The 25,306-nt window shown below is 41.4% G+C and overlaps 1 protein-coding gene across 3 annotated transcripts in view; it reads left to right on the forward strand.

The window, feature by feature from the left end:
• The window catches only part of LOC101169984 (melanoma receptor tyrosine-protein kinase), a 42,414-nt gene that overhangs the window by 10,564 nt on the left and 6,544 nt on the right, over positions 1-25,306 (forward strand). For all 3 annotated transcript variants that reach the window (XM_023950106.2, XM_078938273.1, XM_078938272.1), the window contains 18 exons: positions 10,622-10,773; positions 12,311-12,515; positions 13,722-13,856; positions 13,934-14,002; positions 15,867-15,988; positions 16,172-16,313; positions 16,539-16,652; positions 16,718-16,844; positions 17,739-17,812; positions 18,198-18,291; positions 18,795-18,988; positions 19,058-19,190; positions 19,465-19,555; positions 20,898-21,055; positions 21,144-21,176; positions 24,518-24,662; positions 24,764-24,886; positions 24,959-25,057. In XM_023950106.2, the coding sequence (XP_023805874.1) occupies positions 10,622-10,773; positions 12,311-12,515; positions 13,722-13,856; positions 13,934-14,002; positions 15,867-15,988; positions 16,172-16,313; positions 16,539-16,652; positions 16,718-16,844; positions 17,739-17,812; positions 18,198-18,291; positions 18,795-18,988; positions 19,058-19,190; positions 19,465-19,555; positions 20,898-21,055; positions 21,144-21,176; positions 24,518-24,662; positions 24,764-24,886; positions 24,959-25,057 (2,210 nt within the window). The remainder of the gene's footprint in view (positions 1-10,621; positions 10,774-12,310; positions 12,516-13,721; positions 13,857-13,933; positions 14,003-15,866; positions 15,989-16,171; positions 16,314-16,538; positions 16,653-16,717; positions 16,845-17,738; positions 17,813-18,197; positions 18,292-18,794; positions 18,989-19,057; positions 19,191-19,464; positions 19,556-20,897; positions 21,056-21,143; positions 21,177-24,517; positions 24,663-24,763; positions 24,887-24,958; positions 25,058-25,306) is intronic.

Raw genomic sequence — 25,306 nt, forward strand, 5'->3', positions numbered from 1 at the left:
TCTTAATATCTGAGCAAAACAAAAGTGGTTGTTAGTAAAGTTCAATTGAAGTCCATTATTTCATGTTTTTCTCTGACTGACTGCAGAAATGGTGAATGTTTTGTCAAAACATTTGGATTCTTGACATTGAAGTTGTATAAAAGTCGACCAGCCAGGAAGTTATTCGACATTTTACCATATATACTAACCACTTCTTACTCCAATTTCCTTTTGATAGCCCATTTTGGACAAAAGAACCCCCAAAGAGTGTGATTTGATTTTTTCCTCCGGTGGTTTGCGTCAGTCTTTGCTTTTCTCCTGATAGCAGCGTGTTTGAAAGCAAAACAGATGAAGGAGGGACAGATTTCAGCATCATGATGACTGTCGGACATCTTTGCAGGTCTCCAGACGCCTCCCAGCCGCACAAACTCCCAGTCAGGAGGATTTCATTCAGACTGCAGCAGCGAATGCAGGAGCAGGACTCGCCCCCTGCCCTGTCAGAGCGCGGTTAACCGTCAGGGAAGAATAACTCGTTTCTGGAATTTTCCTTCAAAGAGAGTGCGGCGTTTAGAGTCTGACAGACAAGCACAGTCACGCTCTGACCTGAGAACGCCGCCGTGGGCAGGACTCACACGTGCACACGCACCAGCATGAGTGCAGAGTAGATTTAGTGATTAGTATCTGGCTGAGAACACGTCTGTTCAGGACGTTCTAGTCAGATTTGACTTTCTGGATCAGGTTTCTGCAGGGTTGTGCCATGCAGGCGACCTGAGGATGCAGGGGTCAGGGTTGCTGGAGTGTGCACATAGGTAGCAAGCATGTACTAAAACACAGGGAAAGTAAAACCAATGTGAAATCAAATGCAGCTGATCTCCAACCTCATTTTCATTTGGCTGAAACATTTCAGAGGCTGCAAAAGGGAAACAATCTGAAGATCCCTGTGGCTCGGCATGGAAAGTGGGACGAATGTCAGAATTTGGCTGACGTGTTTGGGCAGGTGAACACGGACTCAAGTGAGCGTCTGCCTGAGTCCAGGGCTGGTTCTTCTCCGCAAACTCTACAAACTGGTTATGCTCCGATGTGCAGTTAGAGAGCAGAAGTCTTTGGGTTGAAGTCAAGGATCAACAAAAGGTCAAAGCTGCAACATTTCAGCTCAGGAAGTATTTTCTTTCATCAAAATCCAAAGAAAGTCTCTTTTTAGTCCCACTCTGATCGTCTTTTGATCTATTATAAAACTGTTCCCAGTGGTTCATTTATTATGATGCTGCCATTTTTAGCCTGAATTTAAAAAACCTGTGTTGATTTCTAGGATATAGTTTCTGCAGAGCAGCAGGAGTTCATTAGAACTTCACCTATGTGTAGTGAGCAGGACCGTTGGCGCCCCTCTTCCCATCACCCATCTATTTACATGCTCTTTTGCTAGCTTACAGTTCCTCACAAACCCGACCTAACATAGTAGTCAGCAAGTAAAATAGTCAGCAATATTGGAGCTAAACAGCCGGAAAGTTTTAAGCCAGAATCCAGCTCAGACGAGAAAAACAAAGACGGACACGTATAAATACGATCTTTTTCAAATACCATTTTCCTAATTCTTAATGATTTAAATAAAGAAATACTCAGAAATGCAATTTGCGAGAACATGTTAAAAACACCAAAACACCATTTTCATTGTCTCTAAAAGAACACTGTGGTTTCTGCAGCAGCTCCGCTGATTTCTCAGTTGTTGAATTCAACCAAAATCCAAAGATTAAAATTTGATATTTTTTTGCGCCGCAGAAGAAGAAGAGGCTGTGTTCATTTGAGAATTCAGAGTAGTGGTTTGTCTCTCAGCCCTCCATCCGTTTGTCTGGTCTGCTGCTAATTCCCCATAATCAATCAAAGCACTCAACAATAGTTTTCAAGCATTGGCGTAAAACGTTTTCATTGATTTTAGTTGAGTGACAGATTTTGGTTGGAGCTGCAGGCAAACAGACAGCAGGTCAAACTGTGAAAGCATCTCTTTGTTCCACTATAGGTGACGGATCTCCACGGAGGCTTTTTTTCTCCTGTTGTCAAGCAGAACAATTAGGTGTCATATCTGAACATCTTCCTGACTTCAGAACCTGACCCACTTTTTCTTACCAGAGATGGTTTACTGGAGACAGATGCTCCTCCGGGTATGATCAGGAGTGAATGATGAAGTTCTTACATGCTACAGGAAGGAAATAGAAAGAAAAACTCCGCTCTGACAGAGGAAGGCTGCGATGCTGCGAGATGTTCTAACATTCAGAAGGTTTTCTTCTAGGTTTGGATTTTCAGAGCAGGAACCTGGAAGTGCATGTCTCTTCATGTGGTTCATAGCTGTTGAAGTCAGATGTTCAAAGATGATCCAAGGAATGTCTTTACACTGTTTCATGGAGATGCAGCATCACTGTTCCCCCCTGAACATTTGAGGAGTTCATCTTCAGCAACAGTTTCAACCTTTCTGAAGCTTCATATTCAGGTTTAAGATGCATCAGCCTGGCTTCTTTCTGATAAAACCTTCACATTTTACTAGTCAAAGCTTTAAAATGGATTTCTCTTGGGCTTTTTTAGGTCCAGTTCATTTCCCAGACTTCCTTTTAGAGTATTTCCTTTTATAAATGCCTCTGAATACAGATCAATATTTCTGTTTTTGTAAACCCATCAGCCTGAACGTGACGAACAAGTTCAGTGTCTGTGCTTTTGTCATAGATCATTTATCCTCTCTAATGGAGGGGGGGGGGGGGGGGGGGGGGCAGGGTGTCAATGGGCAATTCTATGTATTTAAACTGCGATGGAGCCGGCTCTTTGTTCGACTGAGGGTCATCAGATGGGTCAACTATCTGCAGAGGTTGGAAAAACATTGTTGAGATAATCCAAGCTCCTGAGTTTGTGAGGCTCATCTGGTCGAATGATTTCAGCCTCCTACATCTGTGAGCTTTAACTGGATCAGAACTCTGCTGCCCAAACAATATTTTAAACCCCCTTGACAGAAAACATCACTCAATTTGCCCCTTTCCCATTTCCCTGATCTCCTTCAACTCTATTTATCCTCACACTGAGATCGTCTTCAGCTTCTCTTTTCTTCTTTTCTCCACTCCCTCTGCTCGTCTTTCCACTGTACACCGCAAACAAAAGCAAAAGAACACTAATGTTAAGAGGAATATCATTAAAATGATCTGTCTAAGCATCAAGTCGTGTTTACTTAACAAGAAATCATATGATCAGATATCCAAACAAGGAGTTCCTCACAAGCATTTAAAAATAAAAGCTAAAAAGGCCAGATAAAATTGAAAGAATTTGATTGAAAGTTAAACGGCCCAATGATAATAAAAGATTTCTCCAAAAAATATGTTTGTATTTTTTGAGTTTTTATGAAACTAAATGTCATTTATCTCGATAAAAGTGACAAAAATAATAGTGCACCAAACATTACAGTGCAATTGAAGTTTTTTAAGTCTTAAATGTTATGTTAATGGAACAAAAGGATTTTGACTCATTTTAATAATAGTAACTTTATTTCTAGATCCTAGCTCCTCCTAAGACAAAAAAAAAACCTCAACGGTACTGATCTTAAAAATATTCGGAAAGGTTTAGGGCCAAGAGAAGAGAAAAAATGTCAAACCTGGTAAAATATCTTGAATGTCTAAAAACGTGGTTTGAAATCTTTGCAAGGATTAAATAGTTTGCAGTGTGGGATTGAGAGCATTCAGCAGATCTGCATCTCGCCTCTGGAGCCCCTGCTCCATGACCTTTACACCACTAACGCCACTTTATGCCAAAAACATTTGGGTTAAAACCTGCATGGCCTCCAACACCTACTAAACCTTTACTTTTTCTGGAGCTAGTATGTTTGGGCACAGCATTATTATTTTTATTTTCTTTCTTTCTGCCACATTTGGCCAATAGTTTACCCTCTCATGCACAAAAAAAAGTCCGCCCCCAAGATGATGACATGACAGCCAGGCCAAACCCACAGAACCGTGTCAGGTGTTTTAAAGAAACGTTTGCATACTTTCAGCAGCTTGTGCTGCATACCTAAACCAGGGGTCTAAAAGTCCAGTGTTCAGGCAGCTGATTGGACAACAGAATGTAAACAAGAGGACAAGCAGCCTCAGTCCTGATGGGAATTATAGAGAGAAGCGAGGATTTAAGAGCAAACAGCAAACGCTGTCTTATTACAGCTAATTCACCCCCCCCCCCCCCCCCCTCCGCACACACACACTGAACAATCCTCTGAGTCCTGCAAAACACCAGTGTTGCAGTGAAGTAAGACACAATGTGCATGCCGGTGTCTCCTCATCTTATATCCTCATCTCTCTGAGTTGTGAAACAGATAAAGTCGTCGCTGCTCTCTGAGCCGTGATTGGCCGCTGCTCTGATTGTGAATAGGAGACGTTCTGTGGAGCTCCTGGAGTGTCCATCAGCTGGAACTGTCTGCAGTGGAGCAGAACCAACCAGAGAGTTCCCAGCTGTAATGCTGCCATCCCTGAAGGCGCGCTCGGATCGAGTTACCGGCAGACATGAACTGCCGCAAATCTCAGCTTTACAGGAAAAGGCTTCCAGTGGCAACAGTCAGAGATTCTGATGAAAGGTCGACTGGTTCCTGAGCGCTCACACGACACGCTCCCTGCAATTCAGAGCAGATCCAGGAGCCTGAACATTTACACCATTCTGGTTATCAAGAATCACCTCGCTGCTTCACTTCTCATTTGTGAGACCAGTCATAAGTTTCGTAAATATGACCAGACTTAATCATCGAACAAAAGATTCTGTCACTCAGACTAAAAGCAGGAAATAGTTTCAGACCTGCAGGATTGATTGACACAGTCTCAACCTCTGACCTCTAGAGAATCTTTTTCAGTTGTTTTCCTTCATTCCTGTTGTGAACAGTTTGCCTGAAAGGTGAAATTTGATCAGAAATGAGGAGCTTCCCTCCCTTCCTGCTCTGCTTCATAGCCCCTACAGCAGAGGAAGAACATTACCGTTATGGAACATAAAGAAAACGTTGGGTCTGCAATGCAATGGCAAAGCTGAGAGGAAAAATCTGTCTGTCCTGGGCGTCTTACTTTTTATCATTTATACTTATACTTGGTAATATTCTTAAGAAAAATTTAATTCCACTTCTATGGCGATGACACTGCACTTTATCTGACTACTGATTCTATGTCTAAACTCTCTTCCTAATCCTTTTGGACACAAATCATCAAGAGCCAAAATGCTTTTTTATCACCACTTCCTTAAACTAATAGTAAAAACACAAAAATTTCGCTTGTTGGCTCCAAATTTCTAAAATAAACAACTCTTCATTAACGATTGATAACTTTCCTCCCCTCCCCATGAGTAAAATCCAGCTTTTCTGTAGGTTTATTATGACAATTTTGAACTTCATTTAAAAATAAAGTTTCTTTTGTGTCACTTTTGCTGGAAAACCTTTATTCCCTGCAGAACAGTCGAGTAGGCATAATTTAAACACGGACATTTCCATTGTGAATGTTTTTTTTTTCATATCTAAAATCCCTATTAAATCTGAACAGCTTAGTATTCTGTGTGCTTAAAAGCAGGATTTAGCTGAAGAACAGTTAAACTTCATAATTACTTGGCCGCAATCCCTCAAGGTGTGTTTGCATCTTTTGCATCTGTTTGTTTTGGTTTTCGCTCTATTTAGTGTTAAGTTTGTTTTGAACTGTTGTTGATTTATTTGTCAGTTTTCTGCACTGATTTCTATCTTTGCAAAAAAGGATAAATTTTTGAACCTTGAGAGGCAGACGACATGGGAAACAGGGCGCCGCGACCCTGATAATTCACCAGTGTTTGTCCAACCGCAGCCCGCCCACATGCCGCTACAGCAGCCTTCATCTGATGGATGATGGAGCTGGAAACTTTCCTTCTCTGTCAACCAAAAACTAATTTGAGCCAAAGCAGAGTCTTCCGTCCCCTGGTGGTGCTGCGTTGGAGAGAGGGATGTAGAGGATTTAGCAGATCCCCTCCCTTGGTGTTTGTTTGCACCCTGATTTGTTTGTGGTTTGTGGGAAGTTCAGTGTGTCGGCAAGCGACTTGCAGCCTTGCAGGTGGATTCAAGGCCACATGGGGGACCTCAAAAGCTCCACAGGTTTGAGTCCACAGCTGCTGGTGCTGCGGTTATTTTCTTTTTTTCACAGAGACATACAGATGAGTCCTTTGCACAAAGACTAAATGAAGCTTTTTTTTGTCAGCATCACTTTTAGGCAGCTTTCTGCATTTTTCAGTCATTTGGTTGGCAAAAATGTCCACTGCAGTTGTAAAATGTATTCAAGCTGTAAGATGTTAAATCACCAATGACAAAAATTATTAGTGGCAACAATAAATACATTGAGAGTCTTTGTTCTGTATGAATATCAGCTACCAAATGTTTATTTCCAGTCATATAAAGGTAGCCTCAAACCATGTCTGTTCTCAGCATCATTGATGTACGGTGGCCCTGATGTACAAATCACATCAACAAATCACTGGATGCAAAAACATATTAAAGATCAATTGAAAAAGTTAAACAAATAATAAATATGATACATTTTAAAAATTAAAGAACATTCCAGAAACCAAAGGACTATTACGAAAAACATGAAACAAAATAAAAAGGAAATGTGTAAAAACAAAAGTTATTACCTACAATCATAATAAAATGATTTAAAAAAAACGAGACAAAAAGAAAAGAAAATAAACCAGAAAAGGTAGGTGCCAAAGATGAGAAAGCAGCGACTGCTGAGATTTAACCTCTTACAAAAAAACAACAACAATGGTTTTATGTGCTTCCGTCTGACGGCTTGCTGGCTTTCTTTTGTTTGAGTGATGTCTGCCAGACTGCCTGAGTGAGCATCATAGTCTGTCGAACAGATTCTGCCAGAGTCTCCGTTGGGACTCGTTGATGATCCCGGTGGCCTTGGTGGGACTTCAAAAAGGGTATCCTGCAGGAAACACATGGAGGTCTGTGGGAACTCGGACCTTTGGTCATGGAAATAACCAGAAATGATTGGTAGAAAAGAGTCCAGAGCTGCATGTCAATATTTTGAAACTCAGAAAAAGCAGCGTTGGGCCACACAGATCAAAGTTTGAGTGGAATGTTCTAAGCCTAAAAGAAGATACACTTCATGTTTACTTGTCCTGAGCCAGTAATGCCTGAAGAGGAATTAAAGTCGTTTTAACTATTTTTGAACTACTAGGGAAGAAAAAAATCTTTGACACCTTTTCACACAAACGGCCTCTTTTCCCGTGGAGCTCACTGACGACAACCGAGAATGTCATCCAAGAAACCAGTTCTTGTGCAAACAACTTCAGTGTGTGTCTGTGCATGCGTGTGTTTGCATGTGTCAACAAATCCCCTTCTCTCATGCTCACAGGTACAATGGTGTCACTGCAGTTGTTTTTGCAGCTTTCACATTCAGTATTATGTAACATGACTGCGCGTGTTTACTGTGCTTCTTCTGCACAAACACGAAGCTGCAGTTCGGAGGAACACAAGTGCATTCGTGCAACTCTGCAGCAAAACACCCAACAATTTCCTCAGCTCCCGCCTGCAGAGGCAGGACGATCACTGATAGGAAGTTAGCAGAGAAGAAGCTACAGGAGAGGATCGCAAGGCGGTGTACTGTAGACATAATTTGAACGTAATGTGTACAACCTTGATTTGGGGAAAGAACCAAACAAAAGAAGTGGCGTGTGTGGGACAACTGTTATCCACAAACCCTTGATGCATGAGAGTACAAAACAAGAAACAAAGAAAAAGAAGAAATTGTTGACTAACTGTGAAAAAAGTCTTCCGCTCAGTGAAAGCTCATTTTCTTTTTTTAAACACTATGCTCAGAAATGTACAAAGGAGACAGCAAGAAGATAAGAGATTCTGCTTTAATGAACTGTTACTGCAGATTGTGTTAGTCTGAACTTAATGCACCTTAATGCATCAGCAGTTGGGTTCATACATTCTGGGGCCGTAGCTTCAGAAACCATAAGCAGGAGCGGCCATTTTTCTGGGTTTGGTATCCCCCACTGCAGCCAAAGTATGTCAGCAAGTGGAAGCATCAGAAGGGAGCGGAGCAGGGAGTAGGTGAGCCACTGATTACGCTACTATGTCACAATCGCAAACCTTTTTAAGCAGCATTTTTTGTCTGAACCTGATTCAAAATAATTTGAATAAAGAAATACTCAGCAATACAATTTTAGATTAATATTCTTTATCTACACTATATTACCAAAAGTATTAACTCATCCATCCAAATACTCAGCCACGCAGACTGTTTTTACAAACATTTGTGAAAGAATGGGAGGCTCTTAATAGCTCAGTGAATTCCAGCATGAAACTGTCATAGGATGCCACCTCTGCAAAAAAAACCGTGGTGAAATGTCCTCGTTCCTAAATATTCCACAATCAACTGTCAGCTCTATCAGAACAAAATGGAAGAGTTTGGGAACAACAGCAACTCAGCCACCAAGTGGTAGGCCATGTAAACTGATGGAGAGGGGTCAGCGGATGCTGAAGCGCATAGTGCAAAGAGGCCATCGACTTTCTGCACAGTCAATTGAACCGGTTAGTTCAAAAGGGGCCCAAGTCCAAGAGGTTTGTTTTTCCAGGAAATGATTTTAATTGCATAGCATAAAGGGAGGCTACACCAAATGATTAATACTTTACCCAGATTTAGCACCAGTTCATAGCTTACAAATGCTAAAATATGAAGCACTTCACTTTTATAATTTCAGAGGACTAGCAATCTAAAGTCTCTGGACTTGGGCCCTTCTTGAATTAAACAGGGGTGCTGCCCTATTGGATAACTAGTGCTGGGATAAAGGAAAACCCATGCAAGAGAGGCCCAATTCAGGAATTTGGACTTAATGCATTTTAATTGTCAAGCATAGTCAATCCGTCACAACGGACTTGGGACTTTTTTGCACATAATCAGATAGCTTTTCCCTTGAAGACCATAGAACATATTATATCTCTATTTTGTAAAATTGTGGATTGGGCCCCTTTTGAATTAACTGATTCAATTGCTACAGAGCTTCAAACTTCATGTGACCTTTATATTAGCAGAAGTACAGTATGCAGAGCTTCATGGAATGGGTTTCCATGGCCTAAACATTTTGGACAATTCCATGCTCCCAACCATGTGAGAACTGTTTGGAGCGGGCCCTTCCTCTTCTAACATGACTGAGTCTGGTGTGGATGAACTGGACTGGCCTGCACAGAGTCCTGACCTGAACCCCATACAACACCTTTGGGATGAATTAGAGCGGAGACTGAGAGCCAGACCTTCTCCACCAAAATCAGTCTGTGATCTCACCAATGCACTTTTGAAAGAATGGTCAAAAATTCCTATGAACACACTCCTCAACCTTGTGGACAGTCTTCCCAGAAGTGTTGAAGCTGTAACAGCTGCAAAAGGTGGACTGACATCATACTGAACTGGGTTAGGAATGGGAGGACACTTCCGTTCATATGTTGGTCAAGGCAGGTGAGCCAATACTTTAGTAATTTATTGCATTTCCTCCATCATGAGAAAAATTCTACAAGAATATGTTAAAACACCAAAAAAACATTTTTTATTGGAGTGGGTTTTGAGTAGTTGTATTCAATCCATCCTGTTGTTACTAAGATGTATCCATGAAATTTTTGTTTTAATTTAATTTAAAAATGAGACGCTCTTAGGAAATTCTCCTATGTAGAAATTATCTGGGTGGATCTCATTTGGGCGTGGTCTTTCCATACATTTTCTCTAAACTCTTCCTCCTAGTTCTCTATATCTCACTGAACATTTAGTGTCGCTGCTCCCAGTCATTTCCATCATTCTTTTTGTCTCTGTTGTTACCATGTACAACGACTCGTGTCCTTAAGTCTTGTAAGAAGGTGTTTTTAGTTAAATTATCAGGAAAGTCTCTCTTTAGTTTGAGCTCCAAAGTCTGCATTCCATTGCGCCTCAGATGTGCAGATGTGTTCAGGAAGTGTGTCTCCTACCTCTGCGGAGGACAGCAGAGTGTTCCTGCTGGTCTTCATTCCTGCTATCGCCGTCCGACTCGTTTGTTCTATGTCTGCTGGATGCGTCACAGCTTTAGGTCCCTCCCTTGTTACTTTTCTAGGTGCTCAGCTGTGCATTATGTTTTTTGACTCAGCAGCTTTTAGAGCAACAGCAGGTCAACCTGCTGCAGTCAACGGTGAGAATTAGGTTGGCACTGTACACTTCCTATCCTGGATCTACGTTGAGGTCGTTACAACCATTTCTCCTGTTAAATTGTGTTGTTTTTCATAAAAAGTCATCTGAGTTCTGCTTTTTAAAACAAAATAACTCACAGATAAAACTTGCAGTATCTAAACCAAAAAAAAAAACAATCTTCATTCTTCTCATTCTTCTCCTTGTCTCAAAACATTTTTTTTTGTTTTGTTTTTTTGTTCAGTTAAACTTTATATACTTTTTCTTTTCTCTGGCTATGTAATATTTTTACATGTAAACTTTTTCTGTAATTTTATACTCAAAATGTTGCTGATTCTTTAATTTTCTCTCTGTGGTTTCAATAAGGTTTTCAGAAATGTCACAGCAGCTCCAGTGCACCAGAAAACAGCAGCTCCTAGTGGGCTTCAGAAGAACTGCGGCTGACCCTCCATCTGTGTGTGTTTCAGTATGCCAGGGGACGAGTAACCTCCTGACTCTGCTGGGAACTCGGGAATACCATTACGAAAGCATGGTGAGGATGTACTCCAACTGCTCTGTGGTTCTGGAGAACCTGGAGATCACGTACACTCTGGAAAACCAGGACCTGTCCTTCCTGCAGGTGGGTCCATCGTTGCCCTGAAGAGAGTCACAGTTTATGAATAGTTTCAACTTTCCTTTTACGACAGATCTAGAAAGGTCTGATGATGCCTTTTTGGTTTAGTAATGAAGAACCAGTTCACAACTGAGACCATCTAAAGACTACACAAAGACGTAAAATTATCAATCCAAGCAAAACTGGAATTGATAACAATGAAATCGTTATTGTCACTGTTTATCAAAGTCCCATTCCAATAATCTTTTGATCTATTGTAAAAGTGTTCCCATTGGTCTCTTAATTTTAATGATGCTGCGTTTGGCCAAAATGCCCAAAACTGTGTCGTTTTCCAGAACCTAGTTTCTGTAGAGTGGCAGGAGTTCATTAGAAATTCACCTCTGTGTTGTGAGCAGGACTGTTGGCATGGAGCAACCCCGCCACCCTTCCCCTTCTCGTTCCTGAGAGCTCAGATCAATGAACTTGTGGCCTGTCCAGTGTATGTTTTACATAACAAATACGATCTTTTTTAAACTGCCTTTTTGCATCTGTTTCGCAACAATTTGAATAAAGAAAATACTCGCAACGCAATTTTCAGCTTGATTTTCTCAACATATGTCCTCCATCATCAGAAAAATGCAGCAAATACATGTTAAAAACACCATTTTCATCATGTTAAAGTGTGGATTTGCAAAGGTGCAGGTTCCAAAAGGAAAGATCAGATGAAGCGTGCAAACTGAATAAATCTGGAATACGTGCCGGGTGGAGTCTTTGTGATAACTCACCCATGAAAAATGGAGAAAGTAGGGCAAAATAAACAGCACAGGTGAGGTGGAAAGAAGCAGGTTTGAACAAAGACTTCTGCTGCTGGTTTGCCTGCAACACCCGAAGCTGCATGACTGTTAACTGCAGAAAGAGAAAAGTGACGTTGACTGTTCTGACAGTTTCTCTGTTCTAGAGTAAACAGTCAGCTGCTCCTCTGCAGATGACTGTTGCAGATTCTGCTGAAGTCAGACTCTTTCACTGACACATCTTCTTTCAGGGAAGAAAATGGCGCAAAGTTAGATTCTATTCTCTGAAGGTCGTTTAAGGACACTTCAGGGTGAAACCAGTTCTGAAATATCAACTTCTGGAGTGAGAGTTTATGGAAAGTTTACTGAAAGGAGAAGAGCAGAGCTCACATTCCTGCACTTTGCTCAGAATCTGTGCAAATTAGGCGTTTGAGGAACACAATCTATGTGCCTCGAGGATTGATTGTCTGATTGACTGAACTGCTCATGGATCCAACAACCATACTGAGGGGAGCTGGATTTCAGGGAGTTCTTTTCATCCAATTCATGATCTTTTAGGTTCCTCGTTGCTGCAGATTTTCTTCTGTCTTCTAACACTTTACTTTAGGGTTCTGTCTGTTGAGTTCTCTGTTTACTCTTCTTGGCAATAGAACTGGAATGGTTTCATACAATTGGATTGGTTTTAACTTGTAAAAGCACTTTGAGTTGACTGTTTACTGTTCAGTTTACTGTGTAAAGAGTTCCCTCTAAATGATGATCGATTGTGTTTTCAGTCAATCCAGGAAGTTGGGGGCTACGTTCTGATCGCCATGAACGATGTGGCGACCGTCCCGCTGGTCAATCTAAGGCTGATCCGAGGACAAAACCTCTACGACAAGTTTGCTCTGCTTGTGATGTCCAACTACCACAGCAACAACATTACTGGAGCGCCCAGATACACCAGCGGCCTGCGGCAGCTGCAGCTCAGCCGCCTGACCGGTGGGTGCTGCTTGTGCACACATTCACTCATTCGGGGCGGGGGGCAAGTTTCCCAGCGGTGAGAGAGCATGCGGGTAGTTCACGGGCCGGCAGAGAGGGGAGTTATGTCATGTTGATGCAGGAAGCAGTTCAAGAAAACCTGGGAATGAGGGGTTTTCTTGCTTCACAGTGCATGAAACCTCTGGCAGTGAGGCAGATCCAGGCTCTGGCTGTCAGCTCAGGAAAATCTATCCTTCAGAAATTAAAAACATACAGCTGATAGTCTGAGCAAAAAGTTTCATTTTTCAGAGCAAGACACAAAGAAGAAACTCAAACCAGCAGTTAGAGGTTGGTTGCCTGCCAGTTTCTGCCTTTTCTCATGGGCAAATACAGGCATGTGAGGCTCCTGTTGTTTCCATTCCTGCATTAGGCGCTCTTTGTTTCCTGCTGCATGTGGCCGACCCGGACACGGAGCTTCCCAGAAGTCCCAGAAATGACGCTCTGCAAAACAGAGTGAAGCATCACTTTACACGGATAGGAACACGCAACGATAGAAAAGGACGCGTCACACTTTTATTTGATAGCCAACAATAAACAACGTATCATGTCTGACTTGTATTTTTGTTAAAATTTCAATTTAGTAGAACAAAATGATTCTGTACAAACAAGCATGTTTACTCATGCACTGTAGAAAATTCAGATAACATATTCTGAGAAGGTTATCTTGGCCAGGTTTTTCTTTTTCCTAAAGCCCTTGTCAAAACATCTCTTACGGGTAGATATGGGCTGTATGCGGGAGAAAAACGGGCAAACCTGAAATGGCCCGCATGAAATATTAAGGTTGTAAACCGTTCGTTGAGCCCGTAGAGAGAAAATGTTCATCCACGCTTTTTTCTATGGGCATGCTGCAAGTGACAGATCGTAGGGAACACTTATACAACACACAGGGTAAGTGAGGGTGAAGTACGTGAGAGGCAGACGTGTCGCACAGATTTTTTTACTTTTCAATCTCCCCAAATCCTGCACACTGCCTGTTAGTGCCGTTCACATAAGTGACTGTTAGAAATGAGGACATTAGACTCCTGAAGTGTAGGTCAAGCTGTGCATCACATGGTGCCTAATGTGCTTCTGCATTAGGTGGGACCAACCTTTAGTTGGACCATCTCTTAAACTTTGACATCAGTGTTTCTGACTAAACTCAATGACTTACTTTCTGCTCCATTGCAGAGATTTTAAATGGAGGGGTGAAGGTAACCAACAATCCTCTTTTGTGTAACATGGAGAAAATCCAGTGGTGGGACATCGTTGACAAAGCCAGAAATTTCAGCGTGCTTCTGAAGTTTGACGACTACAAGCGAGATTGTAAGAAGATGAAAAAAGGTTTTAGCATCTGAGCGCCGCATGACCCGCTGCATGATTGTTGCTCTGTGTGTCTGCAGGTGAGAGGTGTGACCCCGGGTGTGTCAACGACTCATGTTGGGCAGCGGGACCGGATCACTGTCAAAAATGTAAACCTCAGTCTCTGCATTTTAAACATTTTTTGAATCAATTAGCCCGAGCTCTCCTAACAGAGTTAACTCTTGAGGTCTGTGCTATTTTCTGTTAACAAAGCAATCAGAGGAAGTCACAGAAATTCTGAATACAAGAACACTCTTGAAGAAACTCTTATCACCGATGCTATGTATCCCTTTATATGGAATGCACTACCTATTGTTTCCAGATGGAGGCAGATTGTGTCTGTGAGCCTCAGAACTCCTTCTCTGCTGTTGGCAGATGAAGTGTTCCTTGTGGGTTTCTTTGAGACATGACCACTGGCTCTCTCTGGAGGAGTCTGCTGCTGGGATGAGTATAGCACATCTAAGACTGAGACTCTCAGCAGGGATATAACAGAATGCAATTATAGTGGATTTTATGTAGCCATGAGGGGGTCCAAACCAGGGTCTCAATGTCCCGGTCTGAATTCTGGATAAATACAGAAGGTTGTGTCAGGAAGGGCATCCAACGAGAAATTTTGCCAAACCAAATGTGCAAATAAGACCTATAATAACCATACCGGATCAGTCAAGGCCCGGGTTATGGATGCAGTGAACAAAGGCATGAAGGTATGGTGTCTATGAAGACTCTCATTCATCCAGGTCAATTCCATCATAGTAGTAGGTTAAGGGGCTGTCATCTGGACTTAGTTTTTAATGTTAGAAGACGTTTCACCTCTTATCCAAGAGGCTTTGTCAATTCTGAATTAGCTGGTAAAAGAGCTTGTATATATGCGCTCATGGGGGGGGGGGAGTCATACCTGAAACTGGATGGTATTGTCAACTTAGCCTACATGATTTCGGGTTGTTAAGAGTCCTTTGTCCTTAGCTGGGGGTTGGGGAGCCAGTGACTCCCTTCCCAAACTGGTCATCTCTTTCAGCTGTTAACAACCCAGGTGAAACTGGTTCGGTTTGTTTGAGTTTCAGAACACTGCCGTAGATGGATGGAAGAGTAAACCTGAGACCACCATTCTTATTAAGAGAAGGTTTATCCTTCTTGACAAAGATAGCTCCTTTCACTCATCACTCAAACCATCCTTTCTCTCAGACTAGAATTCAGGCTTCACTGTCCTCGAACGAGTGGTTTGTGGCCTTCAGGTGGAGATGCACTGCAGACTCAGGTCCACTTGGGTTGGCTCTGCGATGTTGGTAAAGCCACTTGTGCAGAGGTTGTTTGGTTTCTCCTGTATACTGTTCATTGTAATTCTCTTTCAGGTCTGACTCCTTCCCCATGAGCGCATAAATACCAGCTTTTACCACCTAATTAAGAATTGACAAAGCCTTTTGGATAAGAGGTGAAACGTCTTCTAACTTTAAAAACTAAGTCCAGATGACAGCCCCTAAACCTACCACTATGATGAAGGTATGGTGTTAGAAGAGAGGATGCAGAAGACAGGGTTAGATGGAGGAAGCTAATTGGCTGTAACGAACCCCTGAAGGGAAAAGCTCAAAGGAAAAGAAGAAGCCATGGATATGGACTTGTCAGGGTTGTGCTAGGTACACACCGGTCATGTGATGTGCTTTCAAGAATGTGCTGAACATGGGCTCTTGAACATGCAGTATGCTGTGTGAACTGGTCCCCCCATGTTCCTTCCTTCACTAAAGACCAGGAGCTGTAGCTTTGTCAGTTAATACACATAGCAATTTAATGAACAGAAATGGACTTTCTTGGGGAGTAAGGTCTACCTCAGCGATAAGAATTTCAGCCATATAGAGGATACACATCAAACACATCACATCACACCACCACAGGTGGTGGAGGAGTGAACTTGTCAAGAGTTTTCTGATCTGATAGAAACTTCAGTATAATTTAATGCAATGTGTGTTTTTTGTCGGCTAGTCACCAAGCTAGTGTGTGCTGAGCAGTGTGGGCCCGGGAGGTGTAGCGGCCCCAAACCCTTGGACTGTTGTAACCAACACTGTGCTGCAGGCTGCACTGGACCTCTAGCCACTGACTGCCTGGTGAGCTTCAGCAATTCTGCATTAACCATAATCTGCATATGTGGCTGTACTGTAACCTGACAAGTCCAACACTTTGCAACCTACAGTAGATTTAAAGCATCCAGAACCGTGAAACTCTTTATTTTGAGATGTTTTCTTTTCATTTTTAAGGACAGAACCTCTTTGCTTTTTACTTTTTTGCAGGCCTGCAAAAACTTTAATGATGATGGTATCTGTAAGGACTCCTGTCCTCCTTTAAACCTCTATAACCACAAAAGCCAGCAGGTGGTCGAAAACCCCAACGCCAAGTACAGCTTTGGAGCAACGTGTGTTAAGGCCTGCCCACGTATGAACTTTGCATATTTTCCTTTAAAGACACCAATGTCTGATAAATATCTGCTGAATGTCTACATTAAGATACAATATTAGCCAGGAATGAGTCAATTTACCTAGAAATGTTTGTTGTTCAAAGATTTTGGACCATCATTCTTTTGTGTTACCCTAAGGATTAAAGCGCCTGTTTGTGACTCAGCTCTCAGCTGCATTTTGACTGTTGGTGTCACCTCTGTAGACAATTACGTGGTGACTGAGGGCTCATGTGTCCGGGCCTGCAGCCCCAACACATATGAGGTGGAGGAGAATGGAGTCCAACGCTGCAAAAGATGCGAAGGGCCTTGTCCTAAAGGTAGAAACCCACAAACACAACTGATTCATGACGAGAAAGCTGAGCACGGCTCCTTCTTTTTGCAGCCTGTGATGGAGTCGGCGTTGGTAGACTCACCAACACAATCGCTGTCAACTCTTCAAACATCGAATCTTTTAGGAATTGCACAAAGATCAATGGAGACATCGTTTTCCTCAAATCTTCCTTTTCGGGGTAAGACTTTGACAGAATCACAAATTTGAAAATAACAAAATGTTGTTCAGGTAGCAGGTGTGCATCTATTCCAGGGAGTTTCTGTGCACCTCAACTTATTCAGTAAAACCAGGGTCGTGAAGTGAAGCAGGCTTAAGATGCTTGTGAAGGTTAGGGACAGTTTATAAGAGATCAACTATTATTCAATAGAAAAAAGAGGAACATTGCTAGTTCTTGCAGCGGAGCAGGATTTTTCACACACATAGTTCAAAATAACCCAAGATGGGAGTTTTAATCCAACCCAACTAACGTTTTGCTGGGTTATTGTACCTCAAGAAAAAAAAAACATATATTGGGTTAAATTAAACCAGTACAACCCAAAAGAATTTGCATTGCTCCAATAAGTAACCAAAAAATAACTGGGTTGAAGAAATAACCCAAGTATTTTTAAGAGTGCATGGCATTTTCTTGGTCCATGGACTTTGAAAATCACGTAATTCATTTCACCTTTTTGCCAAAAATTAAGGAAATCAGGAAAAAATAGGCATAGCAGTGCTAAGGACACTAGTAGAAACGCTTACCAAAACAAGCAGGAATTACACCAAAAAACCATCAAAACAAGGGGAAAAATGGCCCTGAAATGGGATTAAACATGTTATGACTCACAGAAAACCCAAATGGTTAAATTGAGTCATTTTTCAAACGGAAAATTTGCACCGTGTGTTATTTGATGTAAATTTGTTCTGTGAGGCACGCAGCTGTTTGCTGTCGCACCTGTTATGTAGATTGTTCATTCTGTGGGGTACTTGTTGTGCTAGAAACCACTGTAACTCAAATTTCTTCATCTTTTACTTAATATTTAAGCAAATGGGTTCCAGATCTGAACATGGGAGTCAATCTGAATTTCTTTTGTAGAGATCAGCACTACAACATCCCACCCATGGACCCTAAGAAGCTGGAATACTTCAGGACAGTGAAGGAAATCACAGGTAAGCTCTCAAGACTGTACATCTGTAGGATTGCTGGGGGGTTTAACAACAGTGAATAGAATCAGATTCCTCTTTGCCAGTTGGATTTAAAAATGTCAGTTTCTGTGAGTCATTCTGCTTGATTTTTAGCAGTCAAATAGCCATGGACACATCCATCCCTTGTTTTGAACTTCAAAAATGTGCCTCCCATTCAAACTAAGAAAAGTTTGGCATGAAGATAAAGGGGAATAGCTGTAAAATTCACAAACGTGCTAGTTTTTTAGCAGATTGGTCCTTCTTGTTCCCAAGTTCAGATTTTCCTGTAGTGTTTTCAGTACTAACAGCATTTCTAAGAACTGTTTTGTGTGTTAAAAGTGAGGGTCACCTCAGCGCTTGTGTCATTCAGGGCACCTCTTGATCCAGACCTGGCCAGAGAACATGACGTCTCTGTCTGTGTTCGAAAACCTGGAGATCATCAGAGGGAGGTCCCTGTTTGTGAAGTGAGTGACTGCCCATACCAGAGATAAGATAAAATTTGTCAAACAAACTTTGTTCCCAAAACTTGACTTCCTGTTTGTTTGCCCTCACGGATGCGACCACACTGCACTGTGTGGCTTTTCTCCTGGAACTCCGCCTTCCTCCCACAGTCTATAAACATGCCCAGAAGAATAATTGGTGATTCTATTGTAGAAACAATAGAATGAATAGAAACAATAGAAATCAATAGAAACAATTAGGCGTGAATGTGTGTTTGGTTGTGTGTCTCTGTGTTGCCCTGCAATGGACTGGTGACTTGTCCAGGATGAACTCCACTTTAACTCTTTAGTAACTGGATTGCAGTGATCCCAAAATGTTCGGAAATAAGTGGGTTTGGGAAAAGGATGGATGGATGGATGGATGGATTGTTGGATGGATGGATGGATGGATGGATGGATGGATGGATGGATAGATGGACCCATAGGTTTAATCCCCACTTAGACAGTTAACCATATCTTTCTTTCAGTAAATACAGCTTTGTGGTGGTGGGTGCCGATAACCTGCATTGGTTAGGCCTGCGGTCCCTGAAGGAGCTGAGTGCCGGGAACGTGCGCCTGAAGGACAACAAACTGCTGTGTTACTCCAAAGCCATGAACTGGTCCTACCTTTTCAGAGACAAAACACAAATAGTGGATCAAACTCCCCCAGTGGACGTGTGCGGTGAGTCCAGAATCTTTCTCTGTTTCCCTTGTGGCAGAAATACAAGAGCTTTCATATGTTTTCCTACAGAAGGGCAGAATCAAACCTGTGACCAGCAGTGCTCGAGCAAGGGCTGCTGGGGTCCAGGCACCAACATGTGTCTGTCCTGCCAGTACTTTAACCGCAAGCAGCACTGTGTGGAGCGCTGCAACTTGCTACAGGGGTGAGGGAGTTTAATTTTTTTAATTTATTTATTATTTCATCTCATTTTATTTAATCATTTGACAGACTTTGCTGTTTCTATAGTTTAATTTCTTTTTTTTGCAGTTTTATACCATTAAATGATGTTTGACATTTGATGGCTTATATTCTCGTTACACCAAATGTTCCAAAAGCATTTTTTTAAAGCATAGAATTCTTGACATTTTAAACATTTACCGATAATATTTCAACACCGAAAATAATGTCTGTCCCAAACCACACACAACTTTGTGCAGTGAACCTCGGGAGGTGGAGGTGGAAGGCAGCTGTGTCGAGTGTCACCCAGAATGTTTGGTGATGACTGGGACCCAGACCTGCCACGGACCGGTCAGTCCCATTCATACCCTTCTCAGCTAAAGTTCATTAACACTGCACCTCAACAAACATCATAGTTATGATGCATCAGGACCTGTGGCACCAAGTTCATGAACACGTGAGACCAAAGAGGAGACATTTGAGCACATAAATACCCACTGATATTTTTGGGTTGTCCCATTGTAGAGGGTTATAGACAGGAGGGGCTGCATCTTAAAGGGAGCGCAGGTGTGTCTTGGAGCTCCCTTGAGGCCTGTACGGCCACCTCAAGTAACGTCATGGAAATGGAATGTACCATTGTTTTGTGTGAGTTGTAAGTGTATTGTTAAGTATTTTTAAGAATGATGACTTATGACGTACAGGTGATTCTGTGGTGTCCTTACGCCACACTCTAGTTGTTAGTAAGTAGTTTCTTACTGACCACAAATGCTGCACGCATTTGGTATGCTGGGGAAACCTAAGTGCTCGTAGGATGTCCACACAAACTACACTCTGAGTGTCTAAATTCCTCATTTCTAACAGTCAGGCTACACAAAAGGAATGCGGACTCATAACTTGAACAAGATTAACGGGCTCCTTATGCAATCTGCAGGATTTGGGGGGTAGAAAAAATGAAAAGTTTATTCGACACACCTGCGTCTCACCTACTTCACACTTAAATTTGTTCAAATGTTAACTTTGACCTGTTGCCTGCAGCATGCCTGTTGAAAAAAAATGTGCATGAACATTTTCACTCAACGGGTTCACCGGATGGTCCACAACTTTGAAATGTCCTGTGGGCCACCTACTTACTCTGTTTAAGTTCGTTCATTTTTCACCCACAGACAACTCGTATCCACCCGTAGGGGGAGCTGTCCCCAAGGCATAAGCCATAGCCACTCCAAACTGTGTTGAGGGCTGTTAATGAGGGTTTGCTCTGCACTCTGCAATCAGATTGCTTCACTATGAGCCCATCTCATGTGTTTAACTCTAAGAGTGAAGAACTAAGGAGCTGCAGCGATCCAGTCAAAGTCCCCGCCTCAGCTTGAGAGAGATCTGCTTTACATCCTGTTAAACACAGTTATGCTGCGGTCCCTGTCTTGTGTTCATATTGCCCATAATAATCCAGGTCTGACCCTACTCTCAGTGAGGTTTAGTTATTTGTACCGATCATGGAATAGAGAGGAAAAATTATCTGTCGAGATCTGCTGTCTGGACCTTTAGAAACAACCACAGTCTCTATTTTCATCAGCTTTTTGGCTTACATTCAGACCTTAAAAAGGTCTATATATTTATTGATTTTTTCTTTTCTCAGGGGGCTGAAAATAACAAATAACAAATCCATCAGTTACCAGCTTTTTTCTCTCCTCTGAAGGGGCCAGACCAGTGTTCCCAGTGTGCCCACTTTAAGGATGGTTCCCACTGCGTACGGATGTGCCCCCATGGAGTTCTTGATGACGAAAACATGTTGATTTGGAAATATGCTGATCAGAATGGCCAGTGCCAGCTGTGCCATCAGAACTGCTCTCAGGGGTAGGATGCAAGCCGGTGTCTTTGTCACACGAGTGTGACTGGCAGCCCAAAGAAACCAGAGTCACACTTCTTTGGCCTTTCTCTGCAGGTGTTCTGGACCAGGACTGTCGGGGTGCTCGAGGTGATACACATTTTTACTCAGCAGCTAAATTACTCCTTTATGAAACAGTGACTGACACAAACTGCACCGTTTGCCTTTGTTTGCCTCAGTGGGTGTTTTTGAGTCACAGCTATGAGACAATAACATTCAACTGTTTGAAAATTTCAACTAAAACTTGCATTATCATTATACAGCAGTTTGACCTAACTTGGGATGCAACTGTTCACTTTCCCACGGTTCGGTCCAAACCTCGAGCTTTGGGCCAAATTTCTGTTTCAATATATGATTTGTGTATAACTAAACAACAAAAACGAAAAAATGTATAAAAATCTTGAAAAAAAAGTTAAAAAAAAAGGTAAAGTAGCGTTGTGTCTGAATTGCTTTTTAAATACCAGGGCACTAGATAGCCCCGCACTATACATTCTTTTGGAGTAGGGAGAGAATTTAGACAAAGCTTAAGTCCAACACACATTACAATAACACCCAACATGTGGAAAAAAACTAACAGACTTTTGATTGAGCGCCATGTACCTCTCAAATCACTTCAACACCAATATGGTAAGTGTATTAAATGTAGCACAAAATGTGTTTCACCCTTCAACAAAAACATATACAAACACTTTTTCAAAGATTCCAATCCATGTGTATTTCAAGATTGAACTGGACTCTACGTGCTTCAGTTCACCATTAACTTAATTCTTTTAAAATTATTTCTTGTTTTTTTAAGAAAAAAACATTTTGTTAGTTTTCTTGTAAAAATGCATGATTTAGCTATGAAACAATCACCATCAGTTATTGCCAAGTACTAATTATTTGAAAATATTTTTCCAAGTAATATAAGAACCTGTTTGGGAACGAGACTTTGAAAAAAGTATTCATCGAATCGTAAAAGGAATCAGGAATTTGGCTCCGGATGGCACAGAGGAGCCAGTGAAGGAAACATAGACGAGTCCCAGCCTGCTAGAGGCTGTCCATGCTACAGTTACTGTCAAAGGCACATTGGAGAGTTTTTCCAGGAGAATGATCACTCGCCCCAAATCCTCCGTTCATTGTAAATGGTAACTGGCGCATGCTTGTGTAGCGCTTTTCTACTTTCCTCGAAGGCCCAAAGCACTTTGCCCAAAGGCTGTCCATTGTCCTCACATCAACATAAACGGCTCCCAAACGAGACACAAACACTGTAAGCTTGTGTTTTTTTTCTTTTTCAGCTGTGTTCCAGCTTATTGGGAACTGTCTGTTGTTAGCTCATATTACTGCTACTTCTAGCTATTAGGTGTTTGCCAGATTGTGCTCATTATGACGAAATTGTATGACTTGTGACTTCTACGTTTGAGTCAGTACAGGAATTCTTGTTGGAATGATTGACACCAACAGAAATATTGAAAGCACACGGCCTGTGCTCATTCATTAAGTCTAGTTGATATATTAAGTATTGCTTTAGCTGTGTTGGAAGCCTAGCTGTGTTGTTCTGCGCTGAGGACATAGCACAGACAGACAGTCATCACACGTCTGAACCACTGTATTGTGTTACAGGAGAGAAACACATCTTTGTGCAACTAAACAATGTTTCATACTCTTTGTGCTGATGTGCTTTATGGAGAAAACATCTGGAGCACATTATTAATCGTTGTTATTAAATGTTATTCTAATGTAGCTTTCTTTCATTGGTTGCATCCAACAGGTGAATGAAAATTTTCTGGAGGCTGATCTCACCCAATCAGTGATGAAACCTCCTCTTCACTTTATCAATTATAAAATTGTTTAGGATTTTTGAGAATGAAGTTTAGCTCGTGTGTACCATCATTTTTTTTAAATAAAGTTTTACGAAAGATATGGCTGTGAAGATTCTCCTTTATCTAGTGATGTTATTACAGGAATAATAACACATGACTTTGTAAAACAAAGAAACAAGTCATTACAACAGTGGAATGATTTGTAGAAGCTCAGTGACAGATCAATAAATGATGCAATAAAAAATTACACATTTTACAGTCTCTGTCTAAATATCTGAGCTGCACACATTTGACAATTCTCCACGTAAGGATGATGAATAAGCATGCTGCCCTATTATTAAGAGCTTACTGCTCATCCAATAGATGCTTCCAAGTCAGTGTCCCAGCTATGTATTTGATTTGAAGATTAAATTATTTTTACATTGCTGTAAAAATGTTACGAGTATTTTTTTTATCATCAAACTGTTTTTGTTTAAGTTTGCATATATAATCACCAACCCGTTCACCGAGAATATGGCCATATTCATGTTTAGCTTTCAAAATATCGTTTAAGACTGTTGCAGATTTAGAATTACGGTATGATTCTTCCAGCAAAGGAAGTTGTGTCTCAATTTCACACAATCGTTTTTGTCTAACTTTTTTATTAAATGATTGATACAAAATAATGTCACCTCTAATTACAGCTTTAAATGCTTCCCACAACGTAGAATCCGACATCATGCCATTATCATTAAATTTTAGAAAATCGGAAATGTGGAAATGTGTTCCAAGAAGGATTTGTCCGAGTTCAGCGCAGGGTTAAACTTCCAGTTATACATTTGTTTGTGTAACTTGAAATTAATTTTGCACTGAGAGGGGAATGATCAGAGATTAATATAGGATTATACACTGAAGAAGCAACATTAGATATTAACCTAGCGTCAACCAGAAAGTAGTCAATCCTAGAGAAACCGCCATATACCTGTGAGAAGAATGAGTACTGCTGACCTGCTGGATGTTGATGCCTCCAGATGTCAGCTAAGTTCAAGGATTTCATTAGGTTATTCAAAATTGGGATCAATTTGAGAGTAGGGGCAGTGGCAGAAGATGATCTATCCAATCGACTGTCAAGAAAACAGTTAAAGTACTAGTATTTTTTTAAGAAACTTTTTATTACCTAATCAAATAGGATACGTTTTTATTGTTAAGCTTTGCAGAAGAACTGGACAGACAATAATCTTCTTAGTTTTTTTGGTTCATTCAATATGAAGAGCTTCCTTAGCAAAACAACTGAAAACAGATACTGTCAGTAAAGTTTTGATTTAACATTTGTCACTTAAAACATAACCAAACAGTATCTTTAGAGGTACACAGATCACATATTCAACTTGAGTGTCTAAAATAAAAATTCCCAACACGTATAACTGAAAATGTATTGACTCTTAATTTTGTTCCCCAAAGCCTCCTGGAAGCTGAGACAGACCAGTAAATGAAGAGAATTTAACAAATAAGTAGAAAAAGAAAGAAAAAACAGTTCATCTAAAATGTACTGAAACATCGGGGAAAAAACTGCAAGTTCAAAATTTGTTTGAAATGATAAACAATAAAAAGAAATTAAAAGAAGGTCCTTTTCTGTTTGTGTCTTCTCAGAACCACTACACACTCCTCTCTGGCAGTGGGCGTGGTCAGCGGGCTTCTGGTCGCAGTAATCGTCTTACTGTTTGTCCTTGTGTATGTGCGCCGGCAGCGAATTAAGAAGAAGAGGACTTTACGGCGCTTGTTGCAGGAGAAGGAGGTAGGACAACATTTTGATGGTTTTGAAAAGATTTTTGACAATAAGAGGTGTGGGAAGAGGAAACCCTAAATTTGATCAAACACTAACCTAATGTGCTGCAGCTGGTGGAACCTCTAACTCCAAGTGGTCAAGCTCCCAACCAGGCGCTGCTGAGGATCCTGAAGGAGACAGAGTTCAAGAAGGTCAGGGTGCTCGGCTCAGGTGCATTTGGGACAGTCTTCAAGGTAGGGTTGGGTTCAGTCGTTGATGATTTTGATTCTACTCCAGTCTTGACTTTGCCTGTGTCTGTGTCTTAGGGTCTGTGGGTTCCCGAGGGGGAGAACGTTAGGATCCCAGTTGCCATCAAAGTCCTTCGAGAGGCCACATCACCCAAAGCAAATCAAGAAGTCCTAGATGTGAGTGACTTTTTAAGTCAGATCAAGCTTCTTTTCGACAAAAGTCTCACAACAGTAGATCTTAGGTCCCCAGGATTTCCTTCTGCTCAGTCTCCAAATGTCTTCTGATTTTGCCAGTCATTCGTTCTTTTGTTAAGAAGAAGCAGGACAGTGGCCTTCAAGGACTTGGAGGATTTGTAATATCAGGGTCTCAGACACTACACCTGGAACATTCAAAGCAACAACTCAGAAAACTCCAGCATTATCAGA

The sequence above is a fragment of the Oryzias latipes genome, chromosome 20 (assembly GCF_053564925.1).
Source record: "Oryzias latipes strain Hd-rR chromosome 20, Olatipes_Hd-rR_3.1".
NCBI lineage: Eukaryota > Metazoa > Chordata > Actinopteri > Beloniformes > Adrianichthyidae > Oryzias > Oryzias latipes.